This window comes from Oryza glaberrima, chromosome 12 (genome assembly GCF_000147395.1).
Source record: "Oryza glaberrima chromosome 12, OglaRS2, whole genome shotgun sequence".
Taxonomy (NCBI): domain Eukaryota; kingdom Viridiplantae; phylum Streptophyta; class Magnoliopsida; order Poales; family Poaceae; genus Oryza; species Oryza glaberrima.
In genome coordinates, this window is record NC_068337.1 from 22,751,911 (window position 1) to 22,770,292 (window position 18,382).

Consider the following 18,382-nt stretch of genomic DNA (forward strand, 5'->3'; position numbering starts at 1 on the left):
CACAGCTCTCTTTGTACAGTTCTATGCTTAGAACACACCCCCCCCCCCAAATAAATAAATAAATAAATAAATAAATCAATCAATCAACTTTTATACATGAATATTAACATAACCTATGTTCATATTTGTGTATAAAAGTTGTTTTTTTTAATGGATGGAGTGCAATTGAGAGTAAATATGGATATAAAAAAAATCATCTTCACAAACTGGGAAACTTTGTCTAAAATTTTCTCAATCTGAGAAAAAATAATTCATGCTACCAAGTAATCAGGGTAAAATCAGACAAGACAATGTACCGTAGATAAGTTAATCAAAAGATGCTGCATCGTTGGGATAAAACAAATGACCATAGTGAAATGTATTACCACAACACATTTCTTGGTAAAAGCAGCACAAGATTGTCTTCAAAGGTGGACAAACTTGCACCTTGAAAAGACTCAAAGCTGCATGCCATGATTGTAATAAGGGGACATGATCTCCAAAGGGAAAATATGTTTCTGCTTAGTTTAATTTAACATGACAAAAGGCACCACCACCTTTAGTTGGGCAAGAAGAAGAGAGATGATACTCATTACAAGGAAGGTGCATCTGAAAGCCCCCAAAATCATGGCAACAAACACACACACACCTTCCAGCATTTCAAGCATTTTTTCCTAGAAAACAGGGCCCAAAAAAAAGAAGAAAAAAAAAACTGAACTTTGGCCAACCTGCACCCTTTATCAAAGCATTAGGGTACAATGTACCAAACATTTGCCATAAAATATATATAGTACTAGACAGCAGAAGATGCAGCAAGCTGTGATGCCTCCCCTGATGATAATGTGTATACAAAAAACATAAGCTTCCATTACTATGCACATGGCATGCTTCTCTCTAAACCAGTTCTTTTTTTTTTTGAAACTTTTCTCTAAACCAGTTGGCCCCACATTATAAAAAACATACTCAGCCAGGTAGACTTGGCAATGTATGCCCACACATCACCAAACCAAAGCATCTTCATCATTGAATTGAATCCTCCTTTCCTAATACTGATTCAATACTTCAATGTAATGCGGCATTAATCAATTGATTAAGAGAAGGCAGGGAGCAGAGCAGACACCATCCTCATACAATACAATTAATTAACACATAACACCTTGCAGTAATAATTATTTGTTTGATGGATACACCATGAAGATAATTAAACAACCTTTTCATGGACAAAATACATTGAGGTCCCTTTGAGCAGGGTGCCTTTACATTTTGTGCCATTAAGGTAAAAAAAAAAACAGAGAGAAAGGGAAGAACAGGGAGAGCAAAAAAGACATAATTATGGGACAGGTACTACTGGTACATGTTCTTGGCTTCTTTCTTATGTATAAGACAAGATGACACACTTAGGAACTTAATGACTGCAACAGAACAGAAACTGACCACAACACCAAAATGACTTTCACTGATCAGGAAAGGTACAGACTTGGAGATGAGGACAGCAAGCGAGTATGATACAGGGATGAGGCAAAGCTGCAATTAAGAAAAGCTATAGATAGATTGTTGCATCTGATGATGATCCATCCGTTTTTGATGGCGACATGTTCTTCTTTCTCAGCTTCTGTTCTTGCATTTCTCCATTGCCCTCGGTGCTGAAACAATTCAAAACAAAAAATATATTATATTTCACTGTTCTGTCAGTAACTGATATCCAACTTAAATTAAACCCCAACTTAAAATCAAACCCAAAGGAGCTAATTTGTATGTAGAAATAAAACTTGATATGCACTGACCAAGGCCAATAGCTTCTGATCCTTTCATTATCCTAAGGCGCTTGCATGATTCAACAAACATCCTGAAATTTCCATTTCCAAACAAAATGGTCAGAATTCAGAACACAGATGCAGAGCATGGACTCATATCAGAGATTCAGACTAGTACCTTAATTCAGGTTATTAAAATTAAACACTTAGATATTAGATAATAGAAAATTTAAGTAGAGATTACTGACTCCCATGGGACGTCGCCGACGAGCATCCAGTCGCCGTCCTTGTCCTCGTAGGTTGGCACGTATTCAGAGCCGTTGAGCAGATCAGCAATCTTGCTCTCGTTCATGCCGTTCACCCCATGAGACCCACAGTTTCCTGTTGAAAATTAATTCAGACATTAAGCTTCATACCAAAAACATTAAGCATCTACAACTCCATGCCGATTAATTTAATTATACAGTACAACCTAATTAAAATGATGTCAATTTTTCTTTGCAATTTAACAGTTTCCAGAGTATTTTTTTTTTTGCATTGCTAGGTTTGTTCAGAGTTCAGTTTGGAATGGAGAATTATATTGCACTTCTATATGACAATGATTGAGGTAATTAGCTATCTACTAATTAAAAGCTAGTGTCAAGGCTCAATCAGTAAACGAACCTCACACACACTTGCACACCTAAAAAGCCGACCAATTTAATCATCCTTTGGCTCTCTGAACAATACCATATGTTTCCCCATATCTTTTTTAAAGATGCATGCATCAACACGTGGATTTGATTATTATGCACTTGGATTTAGAGCAGCACATGCCAATGATCAATGGACCAAACTCCAGCTGCTAGTAGCTAATTAAGCAGATATATGCAACCTTGATCATGAGCTTAGCTAGCAAATTAACATCTATAGATAGCAAACATATATATGATGATGATATCCATGTACATGTGTTAGCTAGCAAAGAGAGATGAGAGACAATGGCATTATGCCAGACAACTAGGGCAGGCAGACACACCTACTACTACCAAAGGATGCAAATTAATCAAATCATGGAGTGCACTCCTTGGCAAAAACCACATGGTGACCACCACCACACATGCAAATGCCCCCCCAAATGCAATCATATACCCCAACCCTTCATCATGCACCACCTAAGCTAGCTGCTACTAACTTTATAACCTCACTTTGCACAAAGATTAAAGCTAGGCAACAATACCCTAATCAAAGTCCTATATATTTAGGTCTTGGAATTTCTCACCAACTTTGCACAAAACAATATAATTCAATTATAGCTTTTGTAAAATTATATGATAAATACTACATCTATACCAAAATATAACAACTTATAGCTTTGTATCCGAACAAGTTGTTATCCAGATATGTATATAGCTATCCAAAAATTGTTATATTTTCGGATAGATATGTCGAGCGTGAGATTTTTAAAGGAATAGACATTTAAAATGCGAATATGTGGAATGAATGAAAATACGATGGTATATATAAAAACATGTATCATGTGTAATTAATATAATTACCAATGGTGAAGGAGCTGAACATCTTCTCGAGTGCCTTGGAGAGCTCAAGGTAGCTCTTGTACATCTTGAGGTCCACCTTGCGCAGGTATGGCGCGCCGTCCATGCTCACCTTCACGAAGGCGGCGGCGCCGGCGCCGGCGCCGGACTTGTCGCCGCCGCCGTCGGCGGCGTCCTTGCCCTTGTCGGCCTGCACGGCCAGGATGTTCTTCCGGTATGACCGGACCGGCGGCCACCCAACCACCTGTGCCCTGTGAAGAAGATTTAACCAATTTTTTTCACCGATTAATAATTAAGAGTAGCTAGTTACTAGAAGTAGCTCTATAATATTATTACCAAATATCTTACTGAAGAATTGTATGTGTTTTTTATTTATTTCTTAAGGTTTAATACTAGCTTTCTCGTAAATGGTGGTAGTAGCTCTGTAATATAATACCTCTGGTTTAAAATATATGCATGACACCATTGATTTTTTTAATTCGTTTGATTATTGATCTTTTCTAAAAATATTTATGTAAATCGATAGAGATACAAATTAAGTATGCTTAAAGTACTTTTGGTAACAGATATAGTAGTACTCTTTGAGTCTTTTCACTTCATTTAACTAAGTAATTAAGTAAATATTGTTGCATTGGTCAAACTTTGGAGAAAGAGTTTTTTTTTTAAAGGAAAACTTTGTAGAAAAGTCAATGGTGCTTCAAACTGGAGGTGGTATATATATCTAATCAATGTACATGGTGTAATCCAATTAATCCACAAATAGACCAATATAATGGAGTATATATGGCTCTTTCTTTTTCTCCCGTCAATGTGGTACTTTCAGGCCTTGTCTAGTGAACATGGTTACTTGTTTTCAGTTTTCACCATATGCAGAATAAATTACATTTCCCTTTTCTGTTTTATATGAGATTCTCCTTTTACTTGTATATAAACTTGTATTATATAGGTGAACACAAGTGGTCCATGAGACTATTGGGAGGGGCATCAAATCATGGAAAAAGGAGGAACCTTTTGTGGTGGCACACATGCATGTACCTTCCAAGCTAACACACAACCTATTCTTCATCCACATAATTAAACACAACACCCAACATTTACCACATTTCACATCACATTTCCAATTCATCTTCAACTAACAAAAAAAACCCCCATACACACACACACACTCCTGCAACATCAATGGCTACCCAAACCTACCTTTAATTATTTTCCTTCTGTAAATAAAAATAAAACCAAATATGAACAGAAGACTCTCGACAAGGGTGCATCCGTGCATGTAGAGTATATAGACAGATCCAAAATGGTAGGCCATGCATGTATAAATACATTTACTCTCAAGAACTAAAAGGCAACAAGCATGGCCAGCATATGTAGTAGGCCATTCCCAACCCAAGATATTAGTTCCACGTAGTTTCTATAAGCTCCACATCATCAAAAAAAAACTAGTACTAGACACTACTTTTCTAATGCAAACACCACTATTCCGTACTTAAATTTAATGCTACTTATCTCACATGATGTCTTTAATATTGTGTAAAAACCATGTCTCATGCAAGACATGGTTTCCTTAAATTTCTTTATTTATTCACTTGCCACATCATTTTTCATCTTAGGTGGCAGCTTATTTAATGCTATGGACAATATCCTAGTCATTGGGTTGGGAATGACCGTAGTGTATCCTAATATTAATTTATTTCGTCTTTATCATGCATGCATGTGTGGTAACATCTCAAGAACTATAGGTTGGGCTAGTGATATGGAAATGATGGTGATGTGGACAAAAGATGAACTGTGCAAGAAAGAGAGAGAGAGAATTAGTAGTATGTGTGGCTTTATTTCTTTTATCGTGTCGGCACTAGGCAGTGTCTCCCCTGTGACCCACAAGTAACATGCCCATGTCTCTCTGCCTTCTTCTTCTCTAGTACCTTGTACATTTTGCTTTGCTCTTTCTCTCTGTGCATCTACTACCAATGAATATATCTGTCCCTTAGATCCATCCATACATACCACACCAATTAATTCTTTTCTCTTCTCTTCTCTTCTCTCCTAGTAGCAATCAATTTGGTTTATATTCATATACTAGTATTACAGTTTACAAAAAAAAACAATTAACTAATTTTTTTGCGCTTTGGTTCACATCGATCGATCGATCGATATCCTTGGTGTTCATCATTGTGATACACATACATAAATCGAGGAATTAACTGATTAACTTAACTATGTAGCTAATTAATCAGTTGCCTCGGCTGTTGTAATTATCTAAGATCAATAAAGCTTTCTTTATCTCAAAAGCAAATCAACTGCAGGATGAATATCTGCGAATCTTGGCATGAAAAGGATTTACTTGTTCTTTTGTTATGTAAGGTTAGAGGTGGGTTATGCTAGGGTTTAAAATTTGCTAAGTTTTGTTATTTGGAGAGGATGATTACATGTATGTTTGATGTTTGAACTTGATTTAATTTGGAGAGATTATTGCATGATTTGCATGCATGCAAAATTAAGAAGGGCATTAGCTAAGCTAAGGTAGCTGTGCACGTACTTGGGAGCCCTTGGCTTCTCGGGGTCGGCGGCGGCGGTGACGACGCTGCTCTGGCTCGGCGACCGCTTCATCCCGCCGCCGGCGGCGGCGGCCGGCGGCGAGGCGTCGTCGTTGTCAGCTCCGACGATGTCGACCTTCTTCTCCCGGCCGTCGGCCGCCCCCTCCTCCTTGTCGTCGTCGTCGTCCACCGCCGCGGCCGCCGGCTCCAGCTTCAGCTTGAGGTCGATGGTCTCGGCGAAGCCCCTCTTCCCGGAGGAGCTCCTCGCCGCCGCCGCCGCCGCGTCTCCATCACCGCCGCCGCCGCCGCCGGGCAGGCCGAGCCGGAGCTCGGTCGCCTCGAAGGCCAGGTCCGCCGCCATTGCCGCCGCCACCTCACCTCAATATAGCTAGCTAACTAAATGTCTTCTTCTTCTTCTTCAAAGCTAAGTGGATCAATGGAGATGATGATGAATCAATGGACCTAGCTAATTAGATAGCTCAAAGAATTTCTTGGTTTCTTCTTGGCTATCTACCAGTGGCTAATAGTACCAAAAGCTAGCTCTCTTCTTGTTGGTTTGAGCTTGATGGTGATGATGAGAGGGTGGCTAGAAATGTGATGTAAAGGAGTGAAATGGAAATGCAAATGGAAATAGATAAAGAGGAGAAGGGAGAGGTGATGTTGGGGGGGCCAAGAAATGATAATATGGGCAACAACCAACAAACAGAGAGAAGCAGCGGTATGGGGTATGTGTGTGTAGAATAATAGGGCCATGATCGATGATGATGATAATGCATGGCCCCTGCCTCTTTTGTGTCTACACCCCTTGCATAATTCCTAATTTTGCAATTATCACTAGGTTTGATTAATTTATTGTATGTGTGTAGTTTATGTTACCATGTTTTCTTTTGATTATACTTTGCATTATTGCTTGGGTGCACCACTTATAAGATAGAGAGGTAGAGAGATTGTAATGCATGTAATATATACTTTTCTCGATTCTAATTGGATACCGTATGAATCATTTTACTTCTCTCAAGTTGAGATTGATGAAGCCACCACAAGCCCATCACTGTCCAATAATATGTTATCTATCACTGAAAGAATAAAATACAAACACCCATGCCAAATCTAGGACCTTATCAAACTTGGGTTGGCAGGTTCTATCATAAGAAACCTAAAGTCCCCATCAATCGATTGCTTACGGTTGATTGTAAGCCGTAGTGGCTTATTTAGTGATAAAAATGATTTGTAAATTAAACTTTTGTATATGCGTCCTTAGAGACTTAAAAGAAAAGGTTGGAAAAGAAACTAAGTTAAAAAACATCAAAATCAACTTTTAAAATTCAAAATTTGACATTGGCTTATAAGCTATAGGGCGAACAATGAGGCTCTAACTTACTGAGCTACAGTCAATTCACCCTCTCAACTTTTTTCTAGATCCAACATTAGTTCAATTTTAGGAATTTAGTTGAACTCAATAAGGCATAATTGACATTTTTTTAGAAGTTTGGCATAATTGACATTAAAAACCACGAACGGGTAAACTCACAAAGCAATAAACAATCAACATTTGTTTTTTTGACAGTAGAGTCACAATTAATTAATAAAAATGAAAAACAATTGTTCAATTACTCTACTATTTTCCTTCGATTGCACCAAGCAGTTGATTAATTAATCGTGAGAGGGTAGCTTGTGTACGTAGAGACGGTATGCTTTGCTACCTATCGAACTATAAGTCCGCATAGGTGCACGTTTTCATTAAGTGTCCATTACGAATTTGCGATATATTACGACTGAATTCAAGGCTCTAAAAGGAACAGAAAAAAAAACCACACCTTGCTTTGCTTTAGACCAAAAAAATATTACATATTTTCACTTTAGACCAGTATTGAAATAAATTTCACTTAACAGTAGTAGGTAACCAGGATATATAATATCATCTAACCTATAGCTATAGAAAAACAATAAACTTTCACAAAATCCGAACGAAACTTGGTGAAACATGGTTTAAATTCAACACAAGTTTTTCAATAAGTTAATCCACTCGCATTTTACAGTTTCTCTTCAGTTATACTCTCGTGCAAAGTGAAACAAATGGCCTGTTCACTTTGATGTCATTTTCAACCTTACCAAATTTTGGTAAAGTTACCAAAAAAGTGGTTACATTTTGTTTTCTGCCAAATTTTAGTAACTATATAAGAAATCCTGCCAAAATTTTGGTAACTATGCCAAAATTTGGTAAGGTTTTTTTTGGCATTAAAGTGAACAGGCCCAAAGATACTTATTCTACCCATTGTAAATTGCAATTTACTTTTCTTTTTAAAAAAGAGAAAAAAATCAAGAAACCCAAATATGTTTCACTGGTGGTGGGGCCGACGTGCTGTGCTGGGTGCACAAAGCGGGTACATGTGGCATATATATATGCCGTCATTGCATGTGAGGAGATTCGAGTTTGGAGGGCCCCACGGACGGCGACCATGTGAACCTGCCGGGGTGTCTCTCTATGCCTCTTAGTTCTCGCCCCAATATTGCTACGTGCACACCCAGCTGGTTACTCTATGCAAAGTGGGTCCTCTGGTTTTTTACACTTTGTATCATGTGTACCTGTACAATTGTTTTTCAGTGTATACAATTTAATGATTTTCCCTTTCCTTGTAGAATCATATCATTTCAAACATTTTAAGCGAAAATCCTTCGCTTCTAATTAATGAGGCCTAAATCCGTACCATGAATCTGGATAAGCTGGAAAATCTAGTTTCTGGCTACTATTCATTTTATTCATAGAAACTAGATGAAATCTGTAATATATAGGAAAAGCTAGAGTTTCTAGGAGTAGCTACAGTTAAGAAACTCTCAAAATACTGCAGTTTTTATGAGTAGTTACAGTTACCAAAAGATTTTTATGGTTTCGTGTCTATATGTATGCTACTCCCTCCGTTTCATAACGTAAAACTTTCCAGTATTGTCCACATACATATAGATGTTAATAAATCTAAACACATGCATATGTCTAGATTCATTAACATCTAAATAAATGTAGGCAATGCTAGAAAGTCTTATATTGTTAAACGGAGGAAGTAGCTAAGTCTGATAGTGGAATTCATGCTCTTTTAAGTTTGAGTTGCAATTAAGCAATAAACCGGCCATATTCATATGTCAAACACATCCAGCTTTCATACATATATACTCCCTCCATGCTCGTAAAGGAAGTCGTTTTGGACAGCGACATGGTCTCCAAAATACAACTTTGACTTTTTGTTTCTACAAAAATATTTATTAAAAATGATATATGTACTTTTATGAAAGTATTTTCAAGACAAATCTATTCATATAATTTTTACATTTTCAAATTCAACAACTTAAGAGTATTCATGATTTATATTCTCAAGGTTTGACTTAAACATTGTCCTAAACGACTTTCTTTACGAGTACGGAGGGTGTATCCATTATCGATCATTAGAATTAATGCATTGCATTGCTTAGACCGAAATGGGCCAGCTGATCGATTGTTTGTCGTCGATCACAACTAGCTAATTAATGATCGAATAAGGCGTCGACACGCATATGTACGTGTGTGTAGCTAGCACGAGAGGGGACCACACCACACGTGTGAGTTAATTAATTTAGATGCTTTAATTTGATGTGTGTACATGATCGATCGATGCATCTTAATTGATAGAGTTAGCTAAACTAGTCGTCGATCGACCAACTACTCAACACGATCCCAAAATTAACGATATGCATGTATGCTGTCGATGTGTGTATAATAATAATAATCGATTCCACGTACTGCTAATTAATAATAATCGATTGTACACACCAAGCTAATTTTAATGTAGTGTAAGACAAGCTGATAACAAATTAAATAAATTAAACTAAAATCATAATCTACTTAGTTTCCATTCTTATTTTTTTAAAACTTTTTTACCATATTTTTTTTGTCACGGATTATTTATTCCACACTTTTAAAAATACGCTTTCTAAAAACAAATCTCTACTGCATCGTTTAGACTACTTATTATAAGCTATTTGCCAAATTTGGTTTTAAAAGAAAATATTAATTTGCCATTTGTTAATTAAGTAACCAACCCGTCTCAATAAACCGTGAAAAATATGTTCCAAACATGCATGATCTTAATTGGAGCCCGCTTGGCCATGCATCAGCTTGGAAAAAGAAAAAGAAAAGAAGGGGTCGATAAAATCAATTAAAAAGCTTCAACTAGTTCTTTTGCTTGGCTTCTTTCACATGAATGGGCTACAGTTAGAGAGTGACCCTACGATCACGTTACCCCAGCTTGCTTGGATCGTGTCCATGTCCATGTCGTTGGCCATGCTCACCCACGCCATCTTGTCCATCTATGATGATCACCTTCCTATCTACTAGGAGTATATCCATCTAGCTACCTTTTTCTTCCATAATAGTAACATGTTCGTACCTTACAACGACCATACTCGTATAATTAGAGATTGGCCGGGTGAATAGATTAAGGATAAAGCACCGAAAACATGGACTAAAATCTTACGGTGGTTAATTACCATACGAGAAAAGGTGGACGACTTCGCTTTTAAAGTAGTAGAGATATAATTACACATTGGTTTATCAAAATTTTCATTGCTAATCTGCATGTTCATTTGTTCCTTTCTCTTCATGCATCCTCACATGCATATGTTGATACATAGGCACGATATAATCGAGGTGATAGCTATTGTACGTGCAATAATGTATCTACATAAGTACGGACTATACGGATGTTCACGCATGCCATTTGATCTTGCATGGATGTCTTAGTGCACCAATATATATCGTCATATGACCGATTTCATAACAATGTATACATTGTCGTCGGTCAGTCATGATAAAAAAAAAATAATGGTGCCAATTTAGACGATCGAGAAATAAGAAAAAAAAACAGGCAACTTGAATTAATTCTCTCGACTAGAAATTGTTGAAAGAGAGTTATATTTGACAGGTCGGCATATGCACGTTCCATGCCATGGACAGATATATGACCTGTCGGCCGGGATGGAGTGTTACGACATGTACATAACGTATAATACGTACTAGAATGATATCATTATTGATCGGCTCATATGAAAAATATTGTTCCTTGAAAAGAAAGAGAAAGATTTGAGATGTACAAATTGATATTATTATATGTTAATGGAAGGCTTAGCTTCCCTAATAACAATAATGGCATGGAAATTTAACATGGAGGGATTTCTCCCCCATCTTTGAAAATTTAAATTCATCTGCCTCATAAGGATTATATTAGAGCAAAATTTTCTCTCCCTCCACATTTAATTTCTAACCACATAAAAGGCTGCCCCTGCTAACCCATCACTTCTAGATTGGGCTGCCCTAGAGAGCTCGGATTTGCGGTTACTCTTAGGCCAAGTTTAGTTCTAAACTTTTTCTTTAAACTTTCAACTTTTCCATCGCATCAAAACTTTTCTATACACATAAACTTCCATTTTTTCCGTCACATCGTTCCAATTTCAACCAAACTTTCAATTTTGGTGTGAACTAAACACACTCTTAGGGCTTCGTGTGGTAGTGGTGGTGGCTCGGAGTGGTCCGTGCGGTGGTGGCTATGACCTGGCCAGATCTAGCTGCCCCCACCCTTGCACACAAGGTTTATTTGTTTGAACCTGTCGATCTGTTCTTTGAAGCTGGATGTGTTAATTTTCTTTGGTTTGAGTTGTTGTTGATCAAAATGCAAGATGCAGTGGAAATGCAAAGTTATCGATTTGCGTATTGTTGAAATTTTGTATAACTGCTTGATGATTTAGTTCCCTTCCTTAGACGTTTTCCCTGCACCACTGTAATCCCCCGAAGAGTCTTTGCTCTTTAGCCGTTTGTAATTCCTTCTCTTGCTGATTGTACTAATTGCAAATTTTATTTCTTCTAATATATCAGACAAATCTCCTGCCATTTGCAATTTCAAAAGGAAAAAAATGCTAGCTTGATGACATTTCTACATTTTTCAGTTTCTTCCCTGCAATTCTGTTGTGTATATATGAATGAAATATTAGGCCCTGTTTGTTTCAACTTATCATTATTATAATCTAGATTATTAAGCCAGATTACTATAAGCTGGATTATATATAAGCTGGCATAGAATAAGCTGTGAGTTGTTTGTTTGTCTGGATTATTGAAAGGCATGGATTATTGGGTTTGAATGGCTAAAGTCTATAATGCCCTCAGCTATCTGTTCGGTTGATGGTATAGGTGGGTAATTTTTCTCAAGTATGTAGGGGTAGTGGGTCTTTAGCCACTCAATAACCTGAAAAAAGCTCCTCTAGAGCAGCTTATCAGATTATAATAATCTGGCTTATAGATTATAATAATCTACTATAATAATCTACTTGTTTGTTTCAGTTTACTCCTAATAAGCTAGATTATAATAATCCTAAGCTGAATCAAATAGGGCCTTAATGTGTATATACGATTGCTCTGTGATTTAAATGGTAAATTGTAGATTAGCAGAGATTCAATATTGTGATGCAAATCAAACTATAGCATTATCTTGAACCAGCAATGATATATGCTGGGCTAGCACGGTCAGTTAATTAAAAACCTCTCCCACAACAATTAATGTCGGCAGTGTACCACCGGTTCGAAAATCGGAAATGGTAGGGTTTTTAATTGGTAGTGATAAGGTTTTTGAACTGGCAGTGTTAGGGGTTTTTGTGATAGCGTGATATCATTATCTATGGTAGTTGGTAGAGGATGAATTAAATTTCAGTGTTACTGTGTTAGTACTTTTTTTTTCAGTACTCCGTATATTCATCAAGTTCATTAATAACTTAATAATAATCTGCAACCACAACATATACCAGCTGGACTACCGGCCTGCTGTCAATTATCATCCATGAAGCCCTGCCGGCTTTCCATCTGCACGTAACTGTTAGCGTCAAACACAATTAATTAAGCTTCTGTTCATGAGTGACAGTGAGCTAGCTAGTGCACGCACGCATGTCCCCATCCGAATCCACTGCCACCATTAACAGGATGCATACGTGCGCCATTGACATGGACACACGTACACACACCAAAAAGCTTAATTACATGCATCTGTCATCTCTCCCGATGCCCATCTCATTAGTTGAACTAACTAATTAATTAATTGCATGTACTTAGCTTACTTGACACACACAGTGTATAATGTGTAATTAAATGTGTCCTGTACCAAAAAGCAAATTCTATTTATGAATCTAGATAATTAAGGGCTTGTTCATTTTGCTACCATTTTCAACCTTATCTTTTTTTAGCAAAGTTACAAAAAAAAATAGCTACATTTAGTTTGTTGCCAAATTTTAGTAAGTACATATTAAATCTTGCTAAAATTTGATAACCTTGTCAAAATTTTGATAATCTTATTAAAATTTGGTAATACCAAAATTTGATAAGATTAAAAATTGTAGCAAAGTGAACAGACCCTAAATGCCTAAATTCATAGTTAGGAAAGTTAATGAAAAGGCAGATGCATGCATCCATCCATGCAAAAGCTAACTACAGCTAGCCAGCCGGCTGATAGTAATTAATTGCAGCCATAGATTGATATTCATGGATGCATGCATGCATGCGACATCTCACTTGTCAGTCACTGTCACTGTCCATTTACATGCACTGTAGGATGAGCACACATCCATTGATCCAATTGATTAATGGCGCACATAATCTAGTTTAAGTCAGTGCATCAATGCATGAAACTTAGCTATTGTAAGTAACATGCATTTATGCTATATATTTATATAACTCGTGGAAAACTAATGCACACTAACATGCATGCATGCAAAGAGTTCATGATCGATCAGTACAGTATACTACTGCTAATGATTTAGTTTCTCCAAGAATAGTACTTAGGATTTCCTCCATTCTAAATTAATCTACATATAGTTTTTTAGATTATTCCTAAATGATCTACATATTTGTGTTCATTTATTTAGTCTATTCGTTATTTATGCATTGGAGTAAATGAACATTGATGCATGCATCCATGCACACAATTATTTATAACCCACATGCAATATCTTGATTTGCTATTGGCTAGAAAATATTGGGACGGTGTATGCATTGAGTTTTTTGCTAGAGTAAATATAGTATGAGAGAGTTATTAGTTTTTCTTAGTCTTAGTGTGCCTATGAAATATATATATCAATTTGGAATGGAGGGAGTATGTTACAGGAACAAACGACCAACTAATTAATTTTCTCACGGGTACAATAAAAGCATAAGTGCAATTGTTAATCCTTGTGATGTGGGAGGTTATTGCAACACAAGGAATCTCTTCCTACATAAATTGATTTTTAATTTTCATCAAATAAAGGTCTAGGTAATGCAAATGTTAACTTTGTGTAATATTAATCGTACTGGAATCTCTCAACTTAATTTGTGTAATACACATACAGAGTATTATATATAGTCATCAGTACATGAGACACAAAGTTTAAGGAGTTTGCACCATCAGTGGCATAGCATGCAACATCTAGTCGGTGAAATATGTACCAAGTCAAGCATGCAAGCAAGAAACAAACAGTCAAACATGCACCGCCCCTAATTCCCCGGCCTTAAACCTGATCAAAAGATTCCTCCTACCAAAACCATTGCAATTAACAATATACAATCCTTAATCCATTGTACTTTCTGCTACTAATTTAACTAAACAAAAGCTAGCTCTATGCATCTTTGCATGCTTTGTGCAGCTCCCATCCGGAATCCAAGAAGCTTCAGTGCAACGACACGGTATCAGTACTTGAGCAAATATTTTTACAGAACAGTTCATGTTCTAACCAATTGATTAAGCTCAAATCTATATATAAATGTGGTCTAATAAGAAGCCACGCTTAATTTTCGCCGCGAATTTTAGTTAAAAAGATTCTTTAATTTGGTGATGAACTGAACATATCATTATTCTAATTTGTGATGTAGGAGGTTGCAGCAGCATAGGGCATCTTGTTGATTAGTTGTGATGGTCAAATGGACATGATGTTCGAAATTTCGGTGCAATTGATCATAGGTTGTAGCAAAATTGGCAGAGGGAATCAAATTTTGATGCCATGCTAGTAGCCAGCTAGTGCATATCACTGTGTGGTTTCAGCAAATCGAGGGGCAAAAGTTTAATTAAATTAGTAGTAGTTACAGGGAAGAGACTGGTTCACTGCACACATGAATGAGACACTGTACATCACAGTATCTTGCATAGATTGATGGTGAGAACTTTTCATAGTTAATAAAAGGATATAAAATGAAACAAGTTGGGACAGATCAATCGTCTTGTCAATATTAGGAACATCGATCTACAGATCAACCAGTACTCTGAATGAACTCTGATGGATCCTAAACTGTTTTTGGCTAGTGCAGATATATGTTAATTCCTAAATTGTCAATTAGACAAGTGAAATAAACTTGTAAAGCCAAGCAAATATTTTTTCAGTTTTCTTTCAAGCTGGACCAACCATTCATGACACCCAATAGGCCAAATTAATTAATTAAAGCTTAATTAACTAATTTACCCCTAAGCAAGGGACCAGCTGCTTGCTCTCATCTGAAAAATATGAGAGGCCGCAGCTAGCTTGGCTTTGGTTAGTTAAAGAAACAGCACCGGTGCAAACAAACCATACTTTAGTTTGCAGCTTCTAGCTTTCAAATAAAAAGGGTTAGTTAATTAACAACAACTAACAGTACTCAGCAATTGGGAAATAATGTTTGCACTAAACAAGCAGCCACTAGGTGTTTTAATTTCCCTAGGCCCCCATGGCCAACACCAAAAGAAGCAAGGCCAAAGAAAGAAGAAACAAAAGGTAGTGGAGAGAGATTCACAAGGGGATACACTACATGATGAGAAGCATGCAATAGAATACTGCAACATATGTATACACTCCATGTTACATTGTTCCATGCCACTATATCTTATTGGACAATGTGGAGAGGGGGAAACAGCATTGTATATGCCAAAAGATGCTCCCCCAAAGATCTCTAATGATAGCATCCTAATCATGGCTTTGGCACCCTTGTTTAACTATCTCAAAAAAAAAAACCTTCAGTACCCCCTAACTAATTATCCGGATCCGCGGGTACAGAAAACGATCCATACCCAATAACAATGCCGCAACTAGGTACATAGTAGGCTGGATTCTTAAACTCATGCCAGCAATACATACATTATAAATAACACTTATCGGATAAGGGTTACGAGGATCAATAACCGATGACCCCGTATCACAATGAACGATGGTATCTCTTGAATAGGCGTATGAAAGATTTCTTGCTTCTTTCGAGGAACGGGACGGTAATGGGGGACCCGACACCCGTTACCTGACGAATCTGCATGAGGCGTCGGGGGGCCCACGGGGTCGGCCCGCCCCTGTCGCGGGCCGACCCGGCATGGCCCTCATGGCTGCACCCTAGCTACCCCCACAACCACCCTCCCAAGCGTGTGGCCTGGCAGTGGCACGTATGGATGTACGTACATGCACTCGTGTGCTCACATCCACATGTGTGTGCTTCTTCACATAGCTAGGGTTTGTTAGCTAGGTCTATAAAACATCGCCATTGCTGCTCAGCTAGCAGCCACGAAGACAAAGTCAGAGGTCACACAGCTCATCGTCTCGAGCTACCTAGCTGGAAGAAGAAGAGGAATAAGAGGAGGAGGAGCTCGTCGGAGTTTAGTTGGTGAGTTCGCCGGAGAGATCGATCATGGAGAATCTGAAGGCGACGGAGCTGAGGCTCGGGCTGCCAGGGACGGAGGAGGAGGCGGCGCCGCCGCCGTCGACGCCCAGGGCCGGAAGCAAGCGCGCCCTCGCCGGCGAGCCTGATCAGGCCAAGATCAAGCCCGCCGCCGCCGCCAAGTAATTAATATCAAGTTCTTCTTCGTCTTCGTCGCCGTCGCCGCCATGGATGGCAGAGCTAGCTCTGATACATGTCGTGTTTGCTGCTGCTGCTGCAGGGCGCAGGTGGTGGGATGGCCGCCGGTGAGGTCGTACAGGAAGAGCTGCCTCCAGCCGACGACGACGACGACGAAGAGCAAGCCGCCGCCGGCTGCCGCGGCGGCGGAGACGCAGCAGAAGGAGGATGTCGCCGGCGCCGGTGGGCTGTTCGTGAAGGTGAGCATGGACGGAGCTCCATACCTGAGGAAGATAGACCTCAAGGTGTACAAGGGCTACCGGGAGCTTCGCGAGGCACTGGAGGCCATGTTCCTCTGCTTCTCCGGCGGCGCCGCCGCCGACGCCGCCGTCAACCCGTCCGACTTCGCCGTCACCTACGAGGACAAGGACGGCGACCTCATGCTCGTCGGCGACGTCCCATTCGAGTAAGTTGCTTCCAATTTTTTTTAGTTTAATTAAGTTTAATAAAATTTTTTTACAACTTCTAGCATCATAAATTAGTATCATTAAATCTAACATTAATATATTTTGATAGTATATATGTTTGTCTTTTTAAATGCTACTATGTTTTTCTATAAATTTAGGTTAAACTTAAAATTTGCCTAAAATAAAATCAGAACAGCTTATAATATGAAACAGAGAAAATCGGAACGACTTATAATATAAGTCAATTATTTACTTGAATTATTTCTAATTAACTCTACGATTGTCTTTTTAATAGGATGTTCATTAGTACGTGCAAGAGGTTGAGGATCATGAAGGGGTCTGAAGCAAGAGGCCTAGGAGCAACAAGGGGTTAAAAACTGAACAACAACAAGAAGAAATCATCATCATGTGTGCATGAGCAATTCTTTTGTTCTTTTTGGGTTCTCCAAGACATGCAATCATCTCATCTCCTCATTGCAACCTTCAAGAAAGAGAAAGAGAGAAAGAAAAGGAAAGCAAAAAAAAAAAAAAAGATGCAGTGAAAAAAAATATGTGAAGCTTAATTGGAGTCATCAGAGTGCAAAGCATGCATGCATGTGTGGATGTGTGGCTTTAATTTGTTTTTTTCCTCTTAATTAGGTGTTAGAAAACACAGAAGGAATGGAGGTTCGAGTTGAGCCTCCATGTGTGTTTGTACAAAGCAAACATCTTTTTCTTTTACATGAATGGTTGATTACTTTTGTAACTGGAGGGAAGAAGAATGCATGTATGCATGGGCTGTGTGTACTTCTCCCTCTGGCTTCAATGCTTTGATTTCCATCCAGATTATCATCAATTTGCAAGAACGGCAGAAAATTACTTCTGCATCGTTCATTATGGTTAACTAATCAGTAACAACTTCACCATATGCTCACTTAGTCCACTAATCCTTCACACTCTTGGTGGTTTTTCTGAATCTCAATTAGGAGGCACAAACTTAAGCCATCAGTCATTGCTCTGTTTCCAAGAAGAAGCAGAGAACACAAGACAATTTTCTCCTCTTCAGACAGCATCACTTTGCAAAAAAGGGACAAGCTATGATTCACCCAAGTGACTGAAGTAAAAGAAAATTATAAATATATACAACTGCTTGGTGTGTCCAAATCTTGTCCTTTCATCAGATGCTCCTTGTCTTGACCCTTGAGCAGGTTTAAACATGTGCGGAGGGAGAGATTAACAGTTTTAACAATCCAAGATCCAGTTAAATCTTTAATTAACCATTGATCCACTTGTCAAGAGTGAC

The 18,382-nt window shown here is 38.2% G+C and overlaps 2 protein-coding genes across 2 annotated transcripts; one reads left to right on the forward strand and one right to left on the reverse strand.

Annotated features, from left to right (window-relative positions):
• Positions 1-1,104: 1,104 nt before the first annotated feature.
• LOC127757293 (auxin-responsive protein IAA30) lies at positions 1,105-6,527 on the reverse strand. Its single transcript, XM_052282794.1, has 5 exons — positions 5,808-6,527; positions 3,272-3,519; positions 1,982-2,114; positions 1,764-1,825; positions 1,105-1,622 (listed from the first exon to the last, which is right to left on the reverse strand). The coding sequence occupies exons 1-5, from the start codon at positions 6,164-6,166 to the stop codon at positions 1,585-1,587; spliced, it is 840 nt and encodes a 279-aa protein (XP_052138754.1). The 5' UTR covers positions 6,167-6,527; the 3' UTR covers positions 1,105-1,584.
• Positions 6,528-16,328: 9,801 nt separating this feature from the next.
• Positions 16,329-17,917, forward strand: LOC127756454 (auxin-responsive protein IAA31). The gene is made up of 3 exons (XM_052281785.1): positions 16,329-16,638; positions 16,737-17,099; positions 17,396-17,917. Exons 1-3 carry the CDS (start codon positions 16,487-16,489, stop codon positions 17,472-17,474), a joined length of 594 nt encoding a protein of 197 aa, XP_052137745.1. The 5' UTR covers positions 16,329-16,486; the 3' UTR covers positions 17,475-17,917.
• The last annotated feature ends 465 nt before the right edge of the window (positions 17,918-18,382 follow it).